Source organism: Pelophylax lessonae (assembly GCF_965119305.1).
Source record: "Pelophylax lessonae genome assembly, chromosome: 8".
NCBI lineage: Eukaryota > Metazoa > Chordata > Amphibia > Anura > Ranidae > Pelophylax > Pelophylax lessonae.
Window position 1 is genome coordinate 227,036,235 of NC_138775.1, and position 16,979 is coordinate 227,053,213.

The window sequence follows — 16,979 nt, forward strand, 5'->3', positions numbered from 1 at the left end:
TTTTTTTTCCCACCTGCTTATCCTGCCAATAACACACTTCCTGTCCCTGGGTGACTACATGTATTCCTCCAATGTAATGGAGGGAGCTGTGGTTGTCACCCAGGATGGATTTCATATAAATCTGTCCTTATACAGAGAAGACTGGTAATTTACAACATAGGATTGTTTCTGATTCAATTTCAATTCACAGGAAGCGACAAGGACACTGCAGATATTTGGGTATATTCTGTACTTGCTGAAAATGTTAGCTTAAAAAAACAAAACATATTTCAGCTTACCACTCCTTAGATGTGGTGGCTGAATGAATTACATTTTTGTTTTTTTTGAGTTAGCAGCGTTTTAAGGATTTACAACAAATCTACATAACGGAGGTGTTTGGGAGTTGGATCCACAGATTTAATTCCAGCCTATTTGTTCACTCTCTGACACATCTATTATATCACTGGATTGTATTACATCAAAAAGCTCCACAATAGGCTCAGCATACAAAATGGTTCCTCCACTGGGCACAGGAAACAAGTGCACTCTAATAAAATTATTGCAATTTGTTTTATTACAAAAACAGTTCAGCAGTTCTTACACTCTATTGCAGGCCCGTTATTCCCTTCACATTCCATGAAGTTGTAACATACAAGGTTCATTCTCCAATGCAGAGCCACCTTATTAATGGACACCTCGCCTTCCCAAATGACAGGTGCAAAACATTAAACATTCTGTAACAACCAGGGCACCCACCGCATTTTATTCCAAAAAATGCTTCAATGTCAGAAACTCAAACTTTCAATTTCCAGCCAGTGAGAGGCATTGCATAGCTTAATACTTCAACTGCCAGTTCTCGATGAAGATGAGAAAAATGGAGGTCCCTGGCAGTAAAGTGTTTAAGCATGACAACCGGAGTTAGAAACAGAAAAAAAAAAAAAAAAACTATTGTTACAAGGTGTTCCTCTATCTTACATGTAAGATAGAGATTTTCAGTGCTTATTCTCTAAAGTACATACGTCAGTAGCAGTGTCACTTTTGTCCTGCATCTAAATGTTTTACAATATGAATTTAAATCCTTTGGGATAAAAATATAGATGATCATGGGGCACACAAGTTCTTAAGACTGTGTCCAAGCCAAAAACGAGTCTGTATTCTGCCCTTTCCTCCGTGGTGCACGGTGATAACATCATCACGTATGTGAACGGTAGAATCTCACTTTACAACCAAAATATACATATTTACAGATCTGTAAACTCGAAAAAACATCAGTTTAAAAAAATTAAAAACAACAACTTTCTAAAACGATTTACTTTGACTGGATATGGTGCCAGGGGTGAGTGAAATGACCTGACCACACAGATTTGACCGTAGTTTTGCAGTCATTAGTGTTCAGGAACTCCAGCTGAACAGAACTGCAATATGACCATGCTGGAGAGGGCTGTGATGGCCTAGAAAACAAGGCTTCCAGGATGAGAAATGAACTCAAGCCAAAATCCTCTTCATTCCTTTTTAGTTCGCTCAGTAAATTCTGTGTATGTGTATGTGTATTGGCGTGATATGTACAGCTCCTTCAACTAGAATATTTTCTCTTAAATCTACCATTCTTGTCCATGGAAAGAGAACACAAATAAAAAATAGGTATGTTTCCTTTTTTATACATATAAAAAGATCTTCTACATATTATTAACTTCCATTTGATATGTTACATGTAAATTTCTGTACAGAGGACAACGCATTCACTCTATATATACTGTATATGTACAGTGCGGTATGGCTGGACTCCACCCATAGTCGCAAAGGCGCAGTTCGGTATCGCTCATCCACATATTGGTGCTAGTCATTTGGTATAGCAGCATTTTCCTAGATGGCACAGAGTTCCACAATGGACATTAGCAACTGCTGTTTTTGAACTCCCCATTCTCTGTAATAGATAACTTGGTAGGATTGGTTGGAGAGATGCCATTTCGCACTTGTGAGCTATAGCGCTCCTTTACTTGCGTCAGGGCGCTCATCAGTCGCGTGTTGGCTGCGTCCAGTGACATGATCCTCTTCTCCTGCAAAGCAAAGAACATGTTAGACTGACACTTTGGTCTAAAAGTTTTTACATGGCAGACTTCATTGCTTTCTTCTTTGCAAAATGGAACCATTGGCAAGGTTTCATAAATTTAGTTAACTTAAAAAGTGTTCAATTTACCTTAGTTGCAAAAAGATTACAAAACTGTAATAAAAATATCACTTACAGGGTAATTTTATAGTGCTGATATTCTTAACTTTTCTAAATGCAAATTTTAGTAAATGGGTTCAAGTAAAGTTAGACCCTATTTACAATTCTGTTTGCAAATTTAATAATAAAATATGGAATTTTACATGAAACTGGATTAACATTTGCTACATTTATTGTGTCACACAGTAATAAAACGTCTAACAGTCAAACCTTTGAAGTCTTCAGAGTAGGTAGATAGCTTGGTACCAATGTCCGACTTATGTATAGTAAGAAGGAAACAAATGCCTTTGTGTGACAAATGAATGGCAATACCAAAAAAATTATGGTGTTCCAATTTGTGTTCCTCGAACATTAGTAAATGCCAGAGGCACCTCAAAATGACCATCAAAAAGGATTGGGTCAACTTTATTTTTTATTTTTTTATGTAACCGAGCAAGTATAATAGGGGTTTCAAAATTAAATCCAAAACCATTTATATTAAGCCCTGTCATACTTCACTTAAAGCCTTTATTCCCGCATTTGTGAAGGGAACTGTTGGGAAGGCTTCAGAATAATGAATGTATCTGATGAAGGTCTGTGATGACTGCCAAAAATGGCTTAATGTCATGAACCAAAAAACTTCCAAACTGGTAGATGATCACATGTAATATAACAGAGAGATGCCTGTGGAATGTTTCATTTTGCAAAGAAAAAGACGACACTAGCTATGAATGGTACGTTCTTTGAGGAATCTACAAGGAGGACAGATATCCTAACATGGTGTAACGGATGGCCTTTTCGCTGGTAGCGGAGGAGACACAGCAACACAGGAGTGAAGCAGCCAGAAGCTGAAACTGAGAGGTTGTTTTGAGCATGAGGAAGAGACGGGAAGGTGGTGAAGGGGTGCACATAAAAGTATATATCAAAATAAAGCAAATAAAATATACAACTAAGAATGCACTGCTCCAAACCCCATTCCAGCTCACGTTGCTCAGGAGAGGAAATGGGGAGGGGGGGTGCCTGCAGGTAACATATTATCCTTACACCTGAGCAAATATTATTTAAACCTGACTCCATGTAAAACTTTATAATGCCAATAAAACATAGAAAACGTTAACTTTTAGTAAAAAACAACATGAATCCACCCCTCCCTAGAGAAGTTACCTCGGCATGACACCCTTTCCCTCTGCTGTCTACATCATTAGGGCAAAAAAAGGTTCAGTGCTGGCCTTGCCTAGGCAGTGAGCCCTCACAGATGTCTATAGGGCAGTAATCAGTCTAGAGATGCTTGGAGTATAGCCTTATTCTGGCTAAGTGGACGGCACTTCCGCCTAGCAGCAGAAGGGTTGCCGGTTCAAACCCCAGCCACAACACTCCCTACCTGGAGTTTGCATGTTCTCCCTGTGCCTGCATGGGTTTCCTACGAGTACCTCGGTTTCCTCTCACACTCCAAAACATGCAGGTAGGTAATTGGATCCTGACTAAATTGACCCTAATATGTGCATGTATGAATGGCAGTTAGGGACCTAAAATTGTAAGCTTCTTGAGGGCAGGGACTAATGTGAATGTACAATAATGTATGTGCAAATTGACAGCGCTATACAAGTACCTGTAATAGATAAATATCCAAGGGGGCTCACTGAACCCGGGAAATGATTTCGGCCCCAAGGAGGTAAACAGCAGAGGAGGCTGCGGCCATCATTTTTAGGTGAGCAAGCAGCTTGGTGGAGATTTTAAGGCTTGCATCAGGGACAGGGTAGGGGTGGACTTATGTAGGCTTTACTGAAAGAAATTGCATCAGTCTATCTACTCTTAATAGTGTATGTAACGCTACCCACTGTAAAACATGTATAAGTAAAGGAACAGTGTTTCCCACATAATCTATTCCCACATAGACATGAATCCTGAGTTTCAAACCTGCACTTCTAACAAAAAAACTGAAAATATATTTTTTAACATGAAAGCATCAGGTATTTGTGCCTTGTATTTAAAAAAATACAAGTTGCCTAGAGCAGCATTTGCTAAACCTATCCCAAGTCCTACCAGCAGTTGACTTTTTTTTTTTAATTTATGGTAACCTTATGCACACAATAATGGAGTAATTAGTGTCTTTGCATATCCACTAAATATAAGGGCCCATTCAATCCGGTAAGCTGCGTTAAAGCTTAATCTTGAGTTGGCTGCTTAAGGCATCCCAACGTGCATTGCAGCGCACAGCATTAGGATGTAAATCAGTCCTACAGCTGATTTCACACTACTGTGGTGTGGTAAAGCATTTTTGTAAAGGTAGCCCATCCATTTGAGCAAGATGTCTAATGAACCAAAACAGGTGCATACACTATTTTTTGTAACACAAAGGTGCCCCCTGGCAGGGTATTATGGTGTGCTATTAAGAATGAATGGCAACCCGTTCTTTTATTTTTTTTTTCTATTCTCAACCCCTGGGATATTTTGTACTCAAGTTTATTCGGTTATGCTTACTGAATGGTACGGAGTTCTCTTTTGATTGTTAATTACCAGTATATACACCACTTTGAGCTGTGCTCACCTGCTCTGCATTGATTATACCTGTAACCTATGCTGTTGTACCTTTCTAGGTGATAACAATATTTAACTACCCTTGTTAGTGTGCAGCCTTATAGTTGATAGGACCAGAGGACAGGTTTGAAAAGCATTAATCTAGAGCACAAAAAAAAAAAAGTGCCAATTTTATATTCAACTGATTTTTTTTTAACAGGCAACAAAAATGGCAGCTAGGTTTTGTGTAATGCCACCAGTTTTTTTTAAAAAAATTGGAACTAGTGGCATTTTTGAAATTCCATGGTTATTTCTAACTACCCTAATAATGCACAAATATGAACAATGTTCTTTATATCTTTTTAAGCCCACAGCAGTGTCAAACTAAACAAATACTCTGACTCTTAACTACAGCAATTACCATGTCACTGTTAATAGCTAGAACGCTTAGTCACCTAAAAACACCACGAATATGACCCGTTCCCTCTTTTAGTGCATTAGTCATTTATGCGTTAATATTAGTGGCTTAGCACAAACAGGCTGAGCCTCATCAACCTGCAAATCAAGTATTTTATAGATGTCAATTATCATGTTCTTTCTAAAATTAATCTTAAAACGGGGTTCTTTTTACATGTAAACTACAACCAACAAAGGCCTGGTGTTAAAACAGGGCATTGGTTTGTAAGAAAATAATTACTAAACCTTAACCATAAAATCCAAAGACAAATTAAAAAAGAACGAGTTAGGGTCCTTTCACACGGGCGCTCCGTATGTCCGTTTTTCATCCCATTTTTTTGCGGATGAAATACGGACATAATGCATGTCAATGGGATTGCGGATGTCAGCGGATGACCATCCGCTGACATCCGATTTGCGTCCTTTCCGATCAGTTCAGTTTTTTTGAATGGAAGAGAACCCTATTTCTCTTCCGTTTAAAAAAACGGAACGGACGCAAAAACGGATGTCAGCGGTGTCACCTGTTGACATCTGCAATCCCATTGACATGCATTATCTCCGTTTATCATCCGCAAACGGATGGGATGATAAACGGACATATGGAGCGGATGACACAAGTGTCATCCGTGTCCATTAAAAAAAAAAAAAAAAGTGCCGGAGCGGAGCAAAAAATGGTCCACCCCGTGTGAAAAGACCCTAATAGTATAAAATACTCATTTGAGCAAAATAACCCGATAATATTGTTAAAATGATAGGTCATACAACTTAAAGTGGAGTTCCACCCAAAAGTGGAACTTCCGCTCATTTGCTTCCTCCCCCCTCCGGTGCCACATTTGGCACCTTTTAGGGGGTAGGGGGGAACAGGTACCTGTTTTTGACAGGTACTCTTCCCCCCTTCCGGGAGACAGCCCCGTGGCGCTATCCCTCGAAAGTTTGGCCCCCTCCTCCTTCCCCCCGCCGCCGAGCCAATCCGAATGTGCAGAGCGCTTTGCGCATTAGGGACCCACCCGTGAAGCTGCAAGGCCATTGGCAGCAGCACCCGACAGCTGATGGAAACATCGGCTGCGGTATGGACATCGCTGGACTCCAGGAAAGGTAAGTGTCCTAATATTAAAAATCCCCTAATTAATACAGATTGACGCCCCAATAAACAGGGGTAAATGTGATATGCAAAAACAAAAAATGGATTTTTGTAAAATCTTACCGTAAAATCCTTTTCTCTTAGCTCATTGACAGACGTAGTCCTCGGTGATACAGCACCTTCAGGTTATGTTGCCTCCACAGGAGCAGGACTAGACAGGAAATTAAAATGCTCTGGCCACACCCTAGGGGCAGTCCCAGAGGGTATATCCTCTCTCTCTCTGCCTCAGCAAATCAGTTATGTCAAAAAGCAGTCTTTAGAGATTTTAACCCAACCCAACTCAAAAACAGAGGGGCGGGGACTACGTCTGTCAATGAGCTAAGAGAAAAGGATTTTACGGTAAGATTTTACAAAAATCCATTTTTCTCTATCGCTCATTGACAGACGTAGTCCTCGGTGATACAGCACCTTCGGGACGTCCCAGAGCAGTATCACAAATGAGGGGTGGGAAAATGGAAATCAAATCCCAATCTAGAAGGCCCAACCGGTGCCAACTAGAAGTTTACAATGCTCATCCTTAATGATGAGACTCAACAAAAAAGAAATTTTTCAAACAGAAAAAAACCCTCGAGGTAGACCACCGGTCTCCTCAAATTGCGGCCTGCAAAACCTTGCGGCCAAATGAGGCATCCGCCGATGCCGTCACATCAATCTTATAGAATTTTGTAAAGGTATGTACCGACGACCAGGTGGCCGCCTTACATACCTGGACCACGGACGCCTGATGGCGAAAGGCCCAGGAAGTACTGAGCGCTCGAGTGGAGTGCGCCCTAACAGGGAACGGAGGACTCTGACCCTTAATAGAATAAGCCTGTACCACCGTCTGTCTAATCCATTTGGCAATGGTCGCGGCAGATGCAGGCAAACCCTTTCTGGGGCCATCCGTGATCACAAAAAGTGAATCCGTCTTACGGAATGATTCCGTAGCTTTCAGGTATACCCTGATTGCCCGAACCACATCCAAGGAATGCAACGCATGTTCCCGATGATGCTTGGGCTGAGGACACAAGGAAGGTAGTACAATATCTTCATTCAGATGAAAATTTGAAACCACCTTAGGAAGAAAGGATGGCTTAGGATGAAGTACTACCTTATCCCTATGAATCACTAGGTATGGGGACTGGCATGATAATGCAGCCAGTTCTGACACCCTGCGAGCAGAAGTGATAGCCACCAAGAAGGCCACCTTCTGGGATAAAGTAAGCAAGGGAATCTCCCTGATGTTTTCAAAGGGAGGTTTCTGTAGAACCGACAAAACTAAATTAAGATCCCAGGGCGGTAAGGGCGCGCGGACTGGTGGAGCCAGGTGCCGCACCCCCTGGATGAAATTCCGCACCAAGGACTTGGTAGCTAAAGGTTTCTGAAAGAAGATTGCTAATGCTGAAACTTGACCCTTGATGGTGCTCAAGGCTAGTTTCTGCTCAACCCCTTGTTGCAAAAAAGCCAATATTCGAGTCACCGAATAGGTACGTGGAGGAAATCCTAAAGATTCGCACCACGCAATATAAGTCTTCCATGTGTGATAATAGACCTTGCTGGAAGTCGCTTTCCTTGCTTTAATAAGGGTAGGAATGACTGAAGCTGACAAACCTCTGTCCTTCAGTACTTGGGTCTCAATGGCCAGGCCATTAAAACCAGCGACTGTAAAGCACGATGGTAAATTGGTCCTTGAGACCACAGACACTCCCTGAGACGAAGTTCCCACGGAACGTCTGCGACTAGCATGTCCAAGTCGGCCAGGCCGGCTTGACGAGGCCAGCCTAGAATTTCTAGGACCACTGGCGCTGACTGGATCTGAACCAGACGTCCCTAGAGCTATCTGGCCCCGACCATCCGAGAAAGTCTGGTCGTTTTCTGTTCCCACACATTTATCAGATACCTGATTACTATCAGGAAGGGTGATCTTTTCTGGTTGAACCTCAGGGACCGAAGTCACCCGGCTAGAGGCTTCTTGGCCTGTCTGGTCAACCAGATCCGATTCCTGTGGGGAATAGAGACTAATCTTAGGAAAAGGTAAAGAAAAAGATCTGTTCAGGGAACGGTGACTACCGCTCCCTGTAGTACTTAAATGTTGGAAGGGAAGAATCGCACCGGTAGTAGTAGTTGATGCTCGATCTAATGTCCTGAATACCGGTGAAAACGTCCCCCCACCCTCAAACCGGGTGGGGGCGCACCTTCAGGCTGTGTACTCCTTTGCTTCGGGTTTGGCTGAGTTGGTCCTCTGTTTGTCCGACCAGCCTTTCTTGAACTCTCCTGGAGGAGTCTTGCCTTTCCCGCTTGTTCCAGCCGGGCGTGCGAACCCTTTATGGGCGGTAAAGAAAGGTCCTCGCTTGTTGCGAGGTCCCTTAGCTTTAGCAGCCTGTGGCAAAAAAGTGCTCTTGCCCCCAGTGGCATCCTTAATGATTTCATCTAGGGTGGCCCCAAATAGACGATTCCCCTGAAAGGGGAGATTCGTCAAGGTCTTTTTGGAACCTAGGTCAGCTGACCAGCATTTTAACCACAGCACACGTCTGAGGATTACCGCTGACATAGATGCATGCCCTAATAGGGGAGTAGTGTCCAAGGCTGCATCACAGATAAACTGTAGCCCTTGTATAATCTGTTCCATCAAATCAGATGTTTCCTGGGGAATATCTTTTCCCCTAAGGTCTTGGCGTACCAATCTCGCCCATTCCGTAAGTGTCTGGGAAACTAGACCAATAACAATTACTGGTCTAAATGCTGACCCTATCAGAGAGAAGATAGTGCGGGACTCTGCTTCCATCTTTCGATCCACCGGATCCTTAAAGCACGAAGTGTCCTCCACTGGGATAACCGTGGCTTTATTCAGCCTGGAAATAGGTGGATCCACCACTGGTGGTACCGTCCATTTCTTAATGAAGGATTCCTCAAATGGATAGCGTCTAGCAATACGCTTGGAAATTGTAAAGGTACGTTTAGAATGCTCCCATTCTCCTTTAATCTTATTACCAAAACACTTGGGTACAGGAAAAACCTTCACCGTTTTGATGGGCTTGTTAGTACCAAAAGGAATCTCTGTTTCAGTTGCTTCTGCCGGTAAAACCTCAAGTTTTAAGGTTTCCCGCACTGCCACAACTAGTGCGTCCACCAATGCTTCTTCCTGAATTATAGCGGGAGAAGGAACATCCTCCTCACTGTCTGAGGGAGCTTTACCTGAGGTAACAGCTCTTGCAGAGGGACCTGCAACTGCAGTGACCATCTCTGAATCTGAGTCAGAGGTGTCAGATAATATAGGGGTAGGCGGGGGTCGCTTCCTTGACCCTCGTCCCTGACAGGCCGCCTCCACCCGAGCCACCATAGACTCCAAAATTGCTGTAAATGCCTCCACACTCTGTGCACCGGCGGGTCCCGTGGCCCCCTCGAGGGAAACAGGTGGGGGAATTTGTGTGGCAGGGTCCATGATTATTCCAGTAACTTCCCGGATAATATAATTCAAAAATAAAAAACCTTTTTTTTTTTTTTTTTCCCAGACCCCCAGCGCCACAAAAGCCCCTTAGTGTTACCTGCTAGGGATCCCTATCGATCGAGAGAGAGAGAGAGATAGACCCCCAGGCTCACCACTTGATGCTCAGAGTTTAACTGCAACAGGTTACAGCGCTGTCTTGACAAACAGGAAGTCTTTTGGCTGGCTGCCCAGGAAGAAAGGAGGCGGCTCCGCCCCTCTGCATGCCTTCCGGCGCCTCCCCTAGCTCCACGAGGTGTTTGGATCACCTCAAACATGGCCGCCCCCATGCTGGAGACACGAGGCTACGCCAAAATGGCGGCTCGTGCAATCCAGCAAAAAAAAAAAATGGTGGCGGCCTGTACCGAATAGCGGTGTGCTGCAGGGCACACAACACTATCTCTGCATGGGGATTTGGCGTGGTTGGCGGTACCGGCCCTGGCGGACCGCATGGCCGTTCAGAAGGCCTGCTATAGCTGGAGATTTGACTAGGAAGGCAGTCTACATGTCCGTGGCTTCTGACTGGTAGGTACCTTATTATTATCACAGTAAGATTCCCAGACTGCCACTGATTACAATCTTTTTAACATGTATACAATTAGATTGTTAGCTCCCAAACCAAGCCTCCTGGCTTTTTGCACATAAAATCACACTCAAAGTAGGGGGATCTGTGCCATGTTATAGGATAGAGGGGGACTCTATCTTACCATACAGAGAGGGGCCCGCGTTCACCACAAGACCCGTCAGGGGAAAAGGGGGAACATACTACTCACCATACCGGAACCAGGTGGGCACCAACTCCTGACAGTACCCCTCTCCACCGGGGCGGGAGGGCTGTCGACCAATACGGACGCCGTGACTCATGGTCTTTGGCGTTTCAGCGAGACGTTTAACTCGCGGGGTCAGTCCCCCAATGGGACTTTGTCGCGGCCGACCCAGCGCGGAGCTATGGCCTGCACGCGCTCGTAGGCTGAACTGGGGTGACCACCGGATCTCAACATCCAGCCCGTCGCCCAGTTCAGCTTTCTTGCTTGAAGATCTCACAGGAACACTGGAGAAAAAAAGCTGTCTAAAAAATCTTTTTAAGAAAAAAATCTTGCCAGGACCGAAGATCCCAGCAAGGTATCTAGGTCCTTACTCCTAACTAGACAGAAAATAACTGATTTGCTGAGGCAGAGAGAGAGAGGATATACCCTCTGGGACTGCCCCTAGGGTGTGGCCAGAGCATTTTAATTTCCTGTCTAGTCCTGCTCCTGTGGAGGCAACATAACCCGAAGGTGCTGTATCACCGAGGACTACGTCTGTCAATGAGCGATAGAGAAATATAATTTTTACACTTTGTTATTTGGTGAACACACATCGTAAGCACTATCTGTGCTGCCCATGGAAGGCAATCTAATATTTTCTAACCAGTACAAGTGAAACAATTAAAGTGTATCTTGCGTCAAAACCTTCTTTTTTATTTTTGGAGAGAGTAGCGAGGGGGTTAGAACCCCGGGAGGTTTTTCTTTTGCTGACTGCTTTATGTCTGTGGAGTTTCCCTCTCTATTTGTCCTGAGTACTACTAACACCATCAACTGTTCCTCACCCTTCCCGTTGTGTCTACAGGACAGGAATTAAAACAAAATCTTTCCAGTGGGACACCCATAGTAAAAAAGAAAAGCTGGCATGAGTTTTAACCCTTCCCTATCTAAAACTAAAAAATAAAATTTTTGGTTTTATTTATACTTGAAGTGCAAAAACAATTGGTTGATATGGGCAATAAAAAAAGATAAATTGTTTTCAGAAACCTAATCAAGACTTGAGGATGTCAAGATAACACAACTTTGCCAAAGAAAAAAAAAATCTTAAAGACACAGAAAGGAGCTGGAATGTGTAGGAGGTCAGGCACAGGCCATGTCTGGGGACACTGCTTAGCTAATAAGTGCACTTGTTTTACTTGCCTGTTTGCGTTACAGTCCCATTAATGACCTGTAATTTAACACAGTTGTGATGAGACTAACATGAGAGAGAAGTTCAGTGGTTATTTCACTATGTTAGGAAGGAGATGGATCCCCCAAAGTGTCAGCTCTGTCAAGGCCAGGTCATGAGAACAGAAGATATGACATTTTCTAAAACTGGGTCATTAAGCATGCATGTGACAAATTATGACAATGGACAGTGATATAAGATCTCAGTCTTTCAATTGTTGAAAGTCCTTCCTGACCTTAACACTGTGGCATGACAACAGGGTTGACAGAAGTAAATACAAGGACCTTAGTCACCAAGGCCCTTAGTCACCGGGGAGCCCAGCTATGACTCAAGAGCTTATTTTCATCTCCTCCACATGTACCAATGGAAGCATTGCCCTTTGTGTGCTTAACAGCAACAGAAGTGCTGTCCAACTCAGTTCTTTGGGGTCAAGATCCTGCCACAGGTTTTAGACTTATGGAACTCCAGCCATATACCCCCCCCCCCCCCATTTTCAGAATGTATTCTCTAGATGTTCCTTCAGAGAATCTACTAGTGGCTGATATTATTAGCTACTCTCTCATGGATACTCTACAGGAATACATTGAGAATACACGTAGCTTATAACGATACCCTGCGGTCCAACCCTTCTTCACAAACTAAATAAATAATATTTCGGCTGAGTTCCAATTTAACAGATAGTAATGAAGTATTATTTCACAAGAAAAACTGTCAATTTGGCACGACATTCTCTTTTGAAGTCGCTAGTCCTTCAATCTACTGTCCTTCAGATTTTAGGAGGGCCAGACTGTAGCCAGTGAAAGCAGAAAATGCCCTGGTATCAGTGGGAGTAGACCATGTCTCAGACTTGATGGTCAGTGGGAGTAAAAATTACATGGCACCTGTAGTCAGCAGGAGGAAGATGACTGCCTTGTTATTGGTATTAGTGGGAGGAGTTATGTCTCACCATTGGTGTCAGTGGAAGGAACAGTACTCAATCATTGGTGTCCATGGAAGAAACATGTCCCAATGTGGGCATCAGTGGAAGGAATAGTGCCTCATTGTTGAAGATAGTGGAAGGACAAGTGCCTCATATCAGTGGGAGGAACAGTGCCCCAGGGGCTGAAAAAAGGTAAGCAAAGGGCCGCAGTTTGGAGACCCCTGACCTAGACAGTCTGACTAGTTTGCTTCATTCTTCAAAGCAGCTAATCTCCCCTGGGGTTTCTCAAGAGGTTGGTAAGGGTTCCTTGAGCTGTGGCTGACTGACCCCCCCCCCCCCCCCATCTGATGGTGCCTGCATAGTTCCCGATTGAATGCAACTTAACAGAGCCAGTAGCATGACACCAATTCTCTTTTTAGATGTCTGTGAGGGGGGTATTCTTCCCACTGACAAAAGGATCATATTTCTCACTGAGGTTCTCAATTTTTGCAGGTGTTCCCTGAAACCTGAAAATTATTTCAAGGTTTTCTATGGGGGAAAAAAAGGGGTCAAGAAGGGCTGCTCTAAAGCATTTGTGTGCATCATTGTATCATGGGGCTTTTCTTCATATTCTACATCAGAGGCATAAAGACCTAAGTGATGCCCCCGCTTGGACACTTGTAAGGAACCCTTAAAGCGCCTGCACAACAAAACAAACCAAATAATACACATTTAAACTCAAATAATATACTGACAAAGAGATTTTACTGCACTATTAGGAAAGATCAGGAAAATCTGGGCTCTCCAACTGTTACTGTAATAAGCCATACGAATAGCTAAATTAAGCACAGCAGAAATTGAACATGTGAAGAATGAACAATGCGGACATGTGAAAGATGACATTACTGCAATGAACAGAATTGCACTGTACCAAGTGGCTCCCCTCCCCGTGGGGCTGGGGTGCCATGTAACATTTATCTGCCATTGTTCAGGCTGCTCCTAAATGATTTGAATTCTGATTGGTTGCTATGGGCACGTGTTATTTATATTTTTGTACTGTATATATATCTGAAATGCACTGATATGACAAGTGACACAGGACAAGTGCATTGTACAAGCTAAGTTTTATTTTTGTATGTAAGAAAATAAAAAGCATGCATTATAAAGCTCGATGGAAGTAAAATACATACCTGTGCATCAATAATTTTTTGCTTTGCATCAATGACAGCCTGCATCTCTGCATGATCCTTCTTCAGTTCCTCCTCTACTGCTATTAGCCTGGAAGGGAAAGGATATGTATGACGTACGTCATAGGAGCCCTAAATATATACAAAACTGTGGAGAGGATGAGATCTATGTCCGGGGCTCACCTGCTAATGACACTTTTCATTTGGCTGTCCTTCTCCTCCTGCTGCCGACGCAGCCTGTCCTCACTGTCCTCCAGCCGAGATTTGTACTCCATTAACAGTTTCTGCATCTGCTGTTCCTGTACCAGGAGGCGCCTTTCATATTCCTCCAGGCGACGGCTGGAAACCTTCAGTCGTTCTTTAAGCTTGGCAATCTCTTGCTCATACTGAGAAGGGAAGACAGGTGATTCAGGAGACAAGAATACTTTGGTAAACTTCACATGTTGTTAATACAAATATATATATATATATATATATACATAATTATATATATATATATATATATATATATACACACACATACATACATACACACATACAGCCGTGGCCAAAAGTTTTAAGAATGACAAATAATAATTTTCACAAAGTCTGCTGCGTTCGTTTTTTTTATGGTAATATACTCCAGAATGTTATGAAGAGTGATCACATGAATTAAAATGAATTGCAAAGTCCCTCTTTGTTATGAAAATTAACTTAATCCCATCAAAAACATTGCCACTATATTTGTGAATAAGGCTTTAGCGCGCCTAAGAAAGTCTCCTACATTTGATTCAGCTGCGGGATTGGGGCACCACCAGTGCAGAGCTTGCTCAGGAATGGCAGCAGGCAGGTGTGAGTGCGTCTGCACGCACAGTAAGGAGAAGACTTTTGGAGGATGGCCGGGTGTAAGAAGGGCAGCAAAGAAGGCACTTCATTCCAGGAACAACATCAGGGACAGACTGCAAAAAGTACAGGGATCAAACTGCTGAGGACTCAGGTAAAGTCTGTTTCTCTGAGGAATTCCCTTTCTCATTGTTTGGGGCATGCAGAAAAAACCTTGTCCGGAGAAGGACCATCAGTCCTGCGTCATGCCAACTGTAAAGCATCCTGAGACCATTCATGTGTGGGGTTGTGTCTCAGCCAAGGGAGTGGGGGTCACTCACAATTTTCCCTAGGATCACAGCCATTAATAAAGAATGGTACAAAAACATCCTCTGAGGGCAACTTCTCCCAACCTTCCAAGAACAGTTTGGTGAGGAACAATGCCTTTTTTCAGCATGATGGAGCACCTTACTGTAAGGCAAGATTGATAACCAAGTGGCTTGGGGAACAAAACATCAAAATTTTGGGTCCATAGCCAGGAAACTCCCAGACCTTAATCCCACTTAGAAGTTGTGCTCAATCCTCAAAACAAATTCTGACAATCTCCAAGCATTCATTATGCAAGAATGGGCTGACATCAGTTGGGATGTGGCCCAGATGATTGACAGCATGCCAGGGCGATTTGCAGAGGTCCTAAAAAAGACGGGCCGACACTGCAAAAATTGACTATTTCCATAAACTTAATATAATTTTCAATAAAAACCTTTGACACCTATGAAATACTTGTAATTATATTTCAGTATAACATAGTAACATCTAACTAAAAGATCTAAAAACACTGAAGAAGCAGACTTTGTGAAAAATGAATATTTGTGTCATTCTCATTCCTTTAGCTTTATAGGGTAAATACGTGTGTGTCAGCGCTGCTTAATAAACGACCCACTTGAATTAATAGCAATATACAATGCAAACAATAAAATACACAAAAAATAAAATAAAGTGCCAAGTGCTAACCGTACAATCCTTAGTGCAATATGTGCATGTGATATAGTCCTTCAAATTCAGTTCATAAATTGCAATATAAAAGAAAGTGCTGTGGTGCTCCAATAATTTGTGCTCCATGAGATGGTGCTCCCCTGTTGCCTCCCTACTCACCGGACGTCTCTAGACCAGGGCCTCTATGTCAGGGGTAATCTCACACTGCAGGGCTGAGCAAGAATACTGTGCTCACCACCTGCAAAATCCTGATTCTTTACAACGCGTTCCAAGGCTTAAGGTATAAGAATTTCTATCAATCACACAGCTACCAGACCTGAATTTTACATACAATTTGCTCTTTTCAGCTTCAGCACCACTTCCTTGTAAAATGTGGTACAAACTTTTCCCACATTGCACCAAGTTTGTAGTTTGTGACCCCTTACAAAAGCATAACATGATGCCAGGCAAATATCCTAAATGTGCAAAGGGAATACGCTACAGCATGTGTATGTACTTTTCAAGCCTGGGTGAAACCTAAATGTTCCCCCACTCAACATGAGCATCTACAGTGGATAAAAAAAGTCTACACACCCCTGTTAAAATGTCAGGTTTCTGTGATGTAGAAAAATGGGACAAAGATAAATCATTTCACAACTTTTTCCACCTTTAATGAGACCTATAAACTGTAGAACTCTGAAAAAAGCTCTGAAAAAGCTGAAATCTTTTAGGTGGAGGGAAGTAAAAATAAAAAACGAAAATAATATGGTTGCATAAGTGTGCACACCTTAAACAAATACTTTGTTGAGGCACCTTTTGATTTTATTACAGCACTATGTCTATCAGCATGGAATATCTTGACTTGGCAATATTTTCCCACTCTTCTTTGCAAAAACTCTCTAAATTTGTCAGATTGCGAGGGTGTCTCCTGTGCACAGCCCTCTTCAGATCACCCCACAGATTTTCAATGGGATTCAGGTCTGGGCTCTGGCTGGGCCATTTCAAAACTTTAATCTCTTTCTAGTGAAGCCATTCCTTTGTTGATTTGGATGTATGCTTTGGTTCATTCGCATGCTGAAAGATGAAGTTCCTCTTCATGTTCAGCTTTCTAGCAGAAGCCTGAAGGTTTTGTGCCAATTTCTGACTGGATGTGGAACTGTTCATAATTCCCTCTACCCTACCCTGACTAAGGCCCTTGTTCCAGCTGAAGAAAAACAACCCCAAAGCATGATGCTGCCACCACCATGCTTCACTGTGGGTATGGTGATCTTTTTGTGATGTAAAGTGTTGTTATCTTTGGAATTATGGCCAAAGTTCAACTAAGTTCAACTAAGGTTACATCAGACCATAACACATTTTCCCACATGCTTTTGGGAGACTTCAGA

General features: G+C 42.9%; 1 protein-coding gene across 7 annotated transcripts in view; it reads right to left on the reverse strand.

Moving 5' to 3' along the window:
* Positions 1-201: 201 nt before the first annotated feature.
* RASAL2 (RAS protein activator like 2) overlaps positions 202-16,979 on the reverse strand; it is a 580,981-nt gene continuing 564,203 nt past the window's right edge. For 6 of the 7 annotated variants that reach the window (XM_082265230.1, XM_082265229.1, XM_082265235.1 and 3 more), the window contains 3 exons: positions 14,002-14,204; positions 13,822-13,909; positions 202-2,036 (listed from right to left, as the gene is read on the reverse strand). In XM_082265230.1, the coding sequence (XP_082121356.1) occupies positions 1,872-2,036; positions 13,822-13,909; positions 14,002-14,204 (456 nt within the window). In that variant the 3' untranslated portion in view covers positions 202-1,871. Of the gene's footprint in view, positions 2,037-11,705; positions 11,734-13,821; positions 13,910-14,001; positions 14,205-16,979 lie in introns of all 7 variants that reach the window. The other variant, XM_082265231.1, reaches the window with a different exon arrangement.